This window comes from Hipposideros armiger, unplaced genomic scaffold, assembly GCF_001890085.2.
Source record: "Hipposideros armiger isolate ML-2016 unplaced genomic scaffold, ASM189008v1 scaffold_866, whole genome shotgun sequence".
Lineage (NCBI taxonomy): Eukaryota > Metazoa > Chordata > Mammalia > Chiroptera > Hipposideridae > Hipposideros > Hipposideros armiger.
This window is the reverse complement of record NW_017732216.1, coordinates 210,142-219,434: the sequence shown is the minus strand read 5'-3', so window position 1 is coordinate 219,434 and position 9,293 is coordinate 210,142. Positions and strand designations below refer to the sequence as shown.

General features: G+C 37.4%; 1 protein-coding gene across 15 annotated transcripts in view; it reads left to right on the top strand.

Annotated features, from left to right (window-relative positions):
• The window catches only part of PHLDB2 (pleckstrin homology like domain family B member 2), a 245,504-nt gene extending 236,720 nt beyond the window's left edge, over positions 1–8,784 (top strand). For all 15 annotated transcript variants that reach the window (XM_019629723.1, XM_019629721.1, XM_019629712.1 and 12 more), the window contains 4 exons: positions 1,415–1,505; positions 2,429–2,575; positions 4,505–4,724; positions 8,651–8,784. In XM_019629723.1, the coding sequence (XP_019485268.1) occupies positions 1,415–1,505; positions 2,429–2,575; positions 4,505–4,724; positions 8,651–8,769 (577 nt within the window). In that variant the 3' untranslated portion in view covers positions 8,770–8,784. The remainder of the gene's footprint in view (positions 1–1,414; positions 1,506–2,428; positions 2,576–4,504; positions 4,725–8,650) is intronic.
• The last annotated feature ends 509 nt before the right edge of the window (positions 8,785–9,293 follow it).

The following is a 9,293-nucleotide window of genomic DNA, read 5'->3' as shown; positions in this document are numbered from 1 at the left end:
TCCCAAGCCAGTTCTTAACCATTGCGCCACTCGGCTGGCCCGATAGCTCATTTTTTTTATAATGCTGAATAATACTCCACTGTCTGGATGTAATATGGTATATTTATTCATTTACCTACTAAAGGACATCTGGTTGCTTCCATGTTTTGGCAATTATGAATAAAATAGTTATAAACATCTGTGTGCACAGTACTGATTTTAAGATAATCCATATGCACTGTGTTACTGTGGTTATTTATCTCTTCAAAAGAACTCTTAGTTTATTTAAAAAAAAAGAGAGAGAACTCTTAGCCTTGTATTTGAAACATAGTAGGTTTGAGTTGATCCAAAATATGATTTTGAAAGACTTTATTATCAATCATCTTATTTATTTTTATATGAATTCATTTTTATATGACTAACAAACATGAATCCCTACTGTGTGCCAGGCTTTATACTATGGGGGAGAAAGACATGATAGCCTCTCTGCCCTCAAGAGAGTTTAGAAAAGAAGAGAGATATTTAAATGATTATATAAGTATACATGCATAAGAAATAACTTGGATTCTCCATGGCTGGAACATCAGAGTAAATAAATTTTTACCTAGACCTTGATCCCTCTTTTCTGAAATAGTGAAATAAAATTTAAGCAAGGGAAAAATAGAAAATTATGTTTGGAGTTAAATATTTCCAAGTTCTTCTGTTTCTCTTTTAGTTATCCTAACTGGTCTTTCAGTTTTTACTCCATCTGTTTTTTTTCCTTTACTTTTTTGTGTGATGTCTTTCCCAAGATGCATTTCTTTTGAGGCTCTTGAATCCCTTTACAGTTTCTTCATTGGTGTGGTGGATGGGCCTTACTGATAAAACTGGCCACCGTCCTTCCATCGAACCTATAAGAGGAATCACTTTTTAATTGGCATCATCTCTTAAGAAATAAAATGTCCACATGTATTAAGGCACAACAAAAAATGCAGCTGGTAACACATATTTCCAAACCAAATAAAGCGACGTTAAACCTTAGGCGTCATCTACACAGAACTTGAATGCTAGTCTTCTTGGGCTGACATCTCTGAATAATTAAGCTAATGGGAAGGCCGCCCACAGGCCATAATTTTTGGACTTTGCAGGAATTATTTTGAGAACACACTTTGTAAAATTTGGTTTGGGTTTATTTATTTATGAGTCAAGCACTTCACTTTGGCATTACTTTGCTTGCCTGTATTTTGTCTACCACACTGAGATAAGTTGGTATCTCCTACAATTTTTGGAGTCGAATTGATTGGCCTCTTCAGACCGGTGACTCTCTTAGGTAACATCCTTTACATCATATTGGATTTTTGTCATATACCTTCATGGAACGTGTGTGTGTGTGTGTGTGTGTGTAGAGACATCAATCTGAAACAATATTCTTGAAAGCCTTTTGTGTTTTATTCAGTGCCAGCACTTCAAATATTGCCAGAATAGAAGAAATGGAGAGACTTTTGAAGCAGGCTCATGCAGAGAAGACACGGCTGCTTGAATCCAGGGTAGGTTTAATATCTTTATGCCAGAGGTCAGTAATGTGGTGGTTCAAGATGTCCTGCACTTGACATCAGGAAGCTGTCCTCAGGGCTTCACTAAGCAGTGTATTCGTGGAGTTGTCACTCAGCCTTTCTTGGACTCATTTTCTTGTCTGAAAACTAAGGGTGTTAGATGATTTCTAAGGCTCTTTGGTGTACTACAGTTTTCCATAATTTAAAATCTATATAGTATTGCCATAAACCAAAATGAATGCTTTGTATTATATTTTCCCTTCGATGGCCACTTTGTTTGCTGCCAAGGAACAAGGAGGAATGTCAAGTCTTTATGCATTCTTTCTTTCTTGCCAGCTTTCATTGACTATATACTATTGTAATATTAAAAATCCCACATTATTGTGACTGTATTTCAAGCCAGAATCTGAACTTCCTTAGGAATCCCCCAAAATGCCTTTGCATCCTGCCCTCAAGGGCACCTCCTTTCCTCTTCCACTTCCCCATGTGCTTCCTCTGTGACCTTGGATAGGAAGCTGCAGAGCAACAACAGGAATTGGACGGACCCATGCATGACCTTCAGTTAGAAGACAACAATTGAAAGAAAAGCAAAACCTCATGACCAGTGTCAAGTGACAATTTGTGAGGCTTTTTATTAAAAATGGGAGAATTGTGAGCATCAATATGAAATGACTGGATGTAGTTACAAGCTGGATTTTCACTTTGATAATTCAACTGTCAATTAAATTTAGTGGTTGCATTTCTGCATAGGATGGTTTTGACAGGTGATTATGGGTGTTTTAGTCTAGGCTATATATTGTTAAGGGACTAGGTTATAAACCAAAATTGTCTAATGAGAATTTACTTTTTGATATTTACTGGAATCATTCAAGTATAACCAGTATGTCTTAAAATTTGCTCTGCCTAATGATATTTAGGAACGGGAAATGGAAGCCAAAAAACGAGCCCTGGAAGAAGAAAAACGACGCCGAGAACTCCTGGAAAAACGATTGCAGGAAGAAACTAGCCAGAGGCAGAAGTTAATTGAAAAAGAAGTAAAAATAAGGGAGAAACAAAGGGCCCAGGTTGGTGGCTCAATGTGAATAGATAGGAGCATGTTGCCCCCTAGTGGCTGTTCTGTGGAGGATGGTAACGCTGTTTCAGGATGCCTTCCGCCGTCGCGCACCTTAGCTCTGAATATGTAATGGCTAAGGGAAAGACGTGCGTTAGTGGGCAAAAAAAGAAAAAAAAAATGCTTATATCAAAACTTACTGGGGACCTAATAAGCTGATGACACTTTTCTTCCCTCATATCTCGAACATTTTGATGGGAAAGGCACTTTTTCTTCTACCCATTTTTGGGCGGATATATTTGAAAGAATGTTTTTTTGTTGGGTTTTGTTTGTTTTTGAGCAGCTTTGAAAAATGCAGCTGGATTTGCTGCTGAAAGCAAATATAACACCCAAACCAAAACCTTTGTTTGAGGAATAGAAGAGCTCTATTAAACCATCTTTTAACAGGGCCCTGGTTCGGATCCCACTAAAAATAAATAAAATAAATAAATAAAATAAAATAAACCATCTTTTGTAGGCAAACACTCCAGAACAGGGTAATTTTACCAACCCAGTTTCCTGGTGGTGGTGTTAGTGTTTTGGGTTTTTTTTTCTAACTACTGTATTGTCATATGTGTTCCTTTTGCTATACTAGTCCACACATATGTGCCCAAGATTACTGAACTCAAACAAAACTCAGGAAAACCACCTATTTTGTTTAACTTCCTGTCTTGGCCATCATAGAGTTTGAATCTTCTTGTCACTAGAGCTGCTTACATAATGTATGTTTTCTGAGTAAATAAAATAAAATTTTGTTAAGTATTATGTAAGTTAAAGTTCAAAACAGTTTTACCAAGGTTTACGAGATGTAAAGGTAAAACATACCATTTCCTTATTTGTAGTGGCTGGCAGTTTGATAGTACAGCAGTAAGAGGCTATCTGTAAGGCTTTGAGGTATCAGTAAGTCTGACCTCTGTTTACAGTCAAGTACCACAGAATCAAAGGCAAAATATTGAAGATAAACTACAAATGAAAATTTGTTCATTTTATTTCATTGTGCCAAACCTCTGCCAATTTTGGATTCACAGTGGCGGTCATCCATGCTTGTTTGGTATCGGAAGCCAGACCAAAAAGCGCAATTCTATTGTAATCCTAAATTTTGCCTCCAAGTATATGATTAGGTCATTTCCCCTAAGGCAAAGGAGTGGGGTAATTTAACAGGATAAATAAAACATCATTTTAGAAATATTACCCATGGTGATCTGTGCTTCCTAGATTAGATGAACCGCTACTCCAGCTGTGGTAAAGTAAAAGACATCTCTGTCCGTCTCTTTGGTGTCTTGTCCTGGACAGCTCAATGGGTACAGTTTTGATTCCACTCCTTACCTTATTTTTAGCTTCACTTTGCAAAACATACATCTCTGCTTTCAATTTCTATTGGAGAGCGTATGGAAGCCAATGTGTACAGCTTTGTGGGATCTTATCAGAGTTGTATGTACTTACTAAATAATTGTTCTCAATCATATCATGTCTGAGATTATTTAAGGAAAACTATTGTGAAGTTGTGGTGGGGAGAACTCCTGGAAACTCTACCATGGAGGAGGCCTCATCTCTAGGAAGCAGCCTAGATAACTTCATGCATCATTTCCTTGTGGTTTTAAGTGCTAAGCACCTTTTTTAAAGCTAAGATAAATGGCTTTTTCCATTTTCTCCTCTGCCCCTTTCAAGGAATAGAATCCATTGCCCTGAGTTTATCCACTCCTCCCCACCATCCAGTATTATAGCATCCTTCTTAAAATACTATCTATTTTTTAGACTCCAAATGACGATGTTTATCTTACGTTCTCAAAATCACACTGGCATTTTAATGCTTAGGTTTTTTAGTTTATTTCTGCTTCTAAACATGTGTCACCTAAAATGAAACAAATAATTTGCTATAGATGCAGTGGGTTTGCTTTTCCAGGCTCGACCTTTGACACGCTATCTGCCTGTCCGGAAGGAAGACTTCGATTTGCGGAGCCACGTGGAGACTGCTGGCCACAATATCGATACCTGTTATCATGTATCAATCACAGAGAAGACCTGCCGAGGATTCCTCATCAAAATGGGTGGAAAAATTAAAACTTGGAAAAAGCGTTGGTTTGTTTTTGACCGGAACAAGCGCACATTCTCTTATTATGCAGGTGGGTAATAAAAAAATATCTAAGTGATATATTCAAATCAGGAACCCTCTGTTAACAATCAAAGACAGTAAAATTCAGTGTAAATAGGTAGATTGGCAAGCAGTAGAATTAATGGCAATATTAACTTTGTAATATATATTTTATATTCAGATTATATGGTCCACATGATAGGAATTTCCTCTTGGAAGTAATAAAAAATATGTTATTTCTAAAAGTATGAATTTGTTCTAGTTCTGAAATAAACTTAGGTCCAAATAAACATTAAATTGAATTTATTTTTTTAGACCCAAACATTGTCTTTTAAACCGTGAGGCCAAGAAAAAAATGATTTCTGTTTATTTATTTATGGTCATATGCCCTACTTAAGTCACACACAATTAGGCAGTCTTAGCTGCCAATCATTCAACTATAGTTTATAAACTGGAATGGTCTTTTAAGCACAGAGAGTAAAGCTTATCAGTGAACTAGTGAATAAGTATTTATTAAGTGACTGAAATATTTTTGGAGGCTTAACTGATGGATTACGAGAAACATACCCGACCTAATCTTCCATAAATCCAAGCATATTGGTGTACTTGTCAAGAAGCCTCTTATTTATTCTTGATCACACGTCCATTATTGCCATAAGTATACCTCTGCCCTCCTTTCAGCTGGTGAAGAAGAACAGTATCATCCCAGAGTTTATGAAGAGACTCTGCTTTAGGGTGACTGTTTCAGCATTTATGAGCATTGTCAGGAACTGTTAAAAAGTGTACCAATGTGATAAAAAAAAATAACAGTCCAGGCATTTAATCTATAGTGTGAGGTCAGGATATGTTTATGAAAAAAGGTGTGAGAAACAAAGAAGCACGTGGAAAAAAGAAAACACTGGCCATGGAGCCCCAGAATTGGGGTGAGGAGAGGGTAGGGGTACATGTCTTTCAGTTAGGAATGCTTTGGGTAGGGGCCCAGTCACTGTGATAGCCAGTGGTCTGAAGTGAATGACCTAATCTTCACAGGTCCCCTGCTTCACCTCCCTAGGGCTTTCTGACCTTGGGTTTTATAAGAATCCAGAGATATTCTCTTCAGTTAGTACAATAGAAAAGATGCCCATTTAATAAGAAATGCCAATTTAATGTCTGCAAAATGCACAAAAAACTGTGCCATGGGCTAGTCTCCACAGACAACCTCACCCAGAATTTTCCAAAAATAAAATCTTAAAATAACTTCAGAAAAAACAGCTTCACTCTTCCCTGGGAGCTTTATTTCAACCTTTCATCTGTCAGCCAGGTGGGTGGTTCAGCGCCCCTTCTTTCTGACCTTTGTAAAGGAATTTTTCCAAATTTAACTTTTTAGTGACTGCTTTCAATTTTTTTTATAATCACTGAAACCTTTTAGTATATGAAAGATTACTCAGAATCCTAATATATAAAACAGACAAAATTTATATTTAACTCAGCTCTTTAATATCTGTATATTATGTAACTGACCAGTGAGAACTAGTTTGACCAAAGCTGCCCATTTGGTTCTGTTTACAGCTATCATCAGGTCTGTTCCCCTCATCCCCAAATGCCTCCAAGTACAGGAATAGATCAGTCCACAGGAAGTCACGCAGATCACAGTTCAGGCTAGACTTAATCCCATAGGTGCCATGCCGCTTCAGCGTGTCAGGGACGTACATGACCATGGTATGTCTGACAGAACTGTAAACGTGAGCGCTGAAAGCTGGAGCCTTAGATCCCTTGTTGACCATACCCCTGGCCTCTGTACTTGACCTCCTATGTGTTGACTGAGTAACTCTGGAAGAGTCTCTAAAGAAAACTGAGGCACAGAGAATATATCTGTAAATTGGTAGGATTATGCTATTGAAACAATGAGCAGCATTAGCTTGTCCACTTGCAATAGCATTATTTGTTCTCTGAGCTCACAATGTCCTTGTAAGGCCTGTAATTTTCAGACTTCTTTCTCATATACGAAGTGCCCTACACACACGGTTTCATTCCTCAGTGTTTTCCAGCTTGAAATACTGACAAGATTTACTTATATCTTTTCAGAAAATAAAGTATTATTTATTCCCATGAATATTGCGGAATCCTTTCCAGCAGATGTTTGAGAGGCACGCTGGGTTAAATGCAATTAAACAGCTTTATTCTCTACAGAGCTTCTCAGGGCTGTTGTTTTTCAGACTAGCTTTATATTGTTGTTGTTAGAAAAAAAGGGACATTCATTAGTAAAAAATTAAAAATACAGCAAAAGTCTACATAATGAAATCGCCTCTTTCCCATCACAAAAGTTTTAACCTTTTCCCACTGTTAAACCTGAAATTTCCTTTCAGATTTTCTCTGTTCATTTTTATATATGTTTCAGTATGTACATGTGTTCTTTCTTCTTTTATACAGTTGAGACCAAATTATTCACTATTTGTAACTTTTTCACATAACAGTATTTCAAGATTGTTTTCTACTGAGCACATGCAGATCTACCCCCATCTTTTTGGTGGCTGTGTAGATTCCATTGTGTGCTGGTCTGTAATTGAATCAGTTCCCTGTCAAATTTCAAGCAGATCTTTTAACAAATACAAATCTATGTGCATGTGAATGAGTAGTTCTTATATAATGAAGTTTTAGAAGTGGAATTACTGAGCAAGAGGATTTTTTGTATTTTTTTTTTAATTTTTTACTGGGGAATTGGGGGATGGGAACAGCACTGGGGAATTGGGAGAAGGGGAACAGACAACTTGCTGTCATTTTGTTCTTCAGTCTAGTTGTGGAGGAAGTTGCTTCACTGACCCAAGTTGGCACCATCATTGCGCTCTTCCCGGGTGAGGCAGATCAGTCGCCCGCTTCTGGACAGCTGCTCACTGTAGCTGCTGGCCTCTCACGCTGGCTGCTGGCTACACACCGTAGCCCATGGCAACCCACTGCAGCAGGGGCTGCAGCATACACAGTCTTGGCGACTCATGGAGCCCAGCTCCAGGTTGAGCTGTTGTTCAGTATCTTAGCTGTAGAGGGCAGTGTCACTGGCCCTCATATAGGGATCTGAACCAGGGCCCTCTGGCGTCCCAAGCCAGCTCTTTACCAACGCGCCACTCGGCCAGCCTGATTTTTTGTATTTTTCATTGTGTTTGCTTTACCAAATTGCCTTCCAAAGGGGGCTTTTTCTTATTTGTACTTCCACTAACAAGGGATGATAAAGTCTCTTTCTTGTATGCTCATCCATGCTTTTGAAATTCTCACATGCATTAGGTTCCTTGCTGAGTTTAAGTCACAAACTATTTCAAGAGCTTATTAGATCACAGAGTGATGCTGTTTGGTTGGTTGGTGGTTTGGTTGTTTGAGTTTTTTAAATGTTTTGTTGGTTTTCATGGCAAATCGGATGAAGTCTTAGAAACAGTTTGGAAAATAGTGCATTGAGAGGACATTAAATTATTGATTTGAAGCTCTATTGAGAACAAGAAAAATGACCAAGCATGCTGGACAAAAAAAAAATAAATAAGAAGACATATAAGTGGAATATTATTTTAAATTGCAAGTCAAAGAAACACAATTCTTACAAATTTCATTACAACAGCTCTGCATGTTTCCATTCCAACAAATGTCTTACAGAATGCAGAGAAATTATTTATATTAGTGCCAATGGTGTTTATACTTTGTGTATCAACTTGACAGTCAGTAGTTCTGGGTTCTGTTTTGACTTCTAATTTGCTGGAGAGCCTTGTGCAAACTCACTTAGTCCCTTAGGTATGGGCTGATAATTTCATCTTTTAGTTTAGTTCTTTTTTCAATATAGAACCAGGCTAATGCACTAACCTAGATTATCTAAATTAATCTTAGATAGTTTTAATACTAGGTAAATATTTTAACAATGATAATTATATTGAATTATAATTGTCCCTGTCCATTATTGGTGATAAAGTCTTTGTTTTTAATACTCATCTATCATTGTAGACAAGCATGAAGCTAAATTAAAAGGAGTAATATACTTCCAAGCCATTGAAGAAGTGTATTATGACCACCTCAAGAATGCTAATAAGGTAAATATTGATTTTCAGAGTCCTACAATTTGAATGCATAATTAAGTCGGGAAAATGAATGTTTTTAATTTGAAGCAATTTAGATTTGTTGTTTTGGCATAATGGTTAGATATGATCAGAATGCTGCTGGAAAAGTAAACATGGAAGCAATTAGTATACCTATAGCTGATCTTTTTGTGAGGAAAAAAAAAAGTCATGGTGAAATGAGGAAATATTCTACATATATTCGCTTGGGAGACCCTGCCAAGTGACTGTTTGCTAGGGTTCTAAGAAGGAGCTACTACCTGGTCATGAGGAAGGATCTTAGTAGGGCTGTGAATAACAGCTACTATTTACTGAGACCCACAGTCAGCTAGGTACCCTCCTAGAGCTTTATAAAGTAGCTGCCGAGAGGATTGGTGGACTCTCTGTGAGATTTCTTATGCAGAAAACCAGAAAGATAGTCAGCCTTGAAAAGGGTGTTGGGACGTGGGTATAAGTTAAAATTCCACTACTAGAGCAAAAGTAATGCCTATATAGATTTCTATAAATTGGAACTTTTAAAGAGGAAGAAGCCC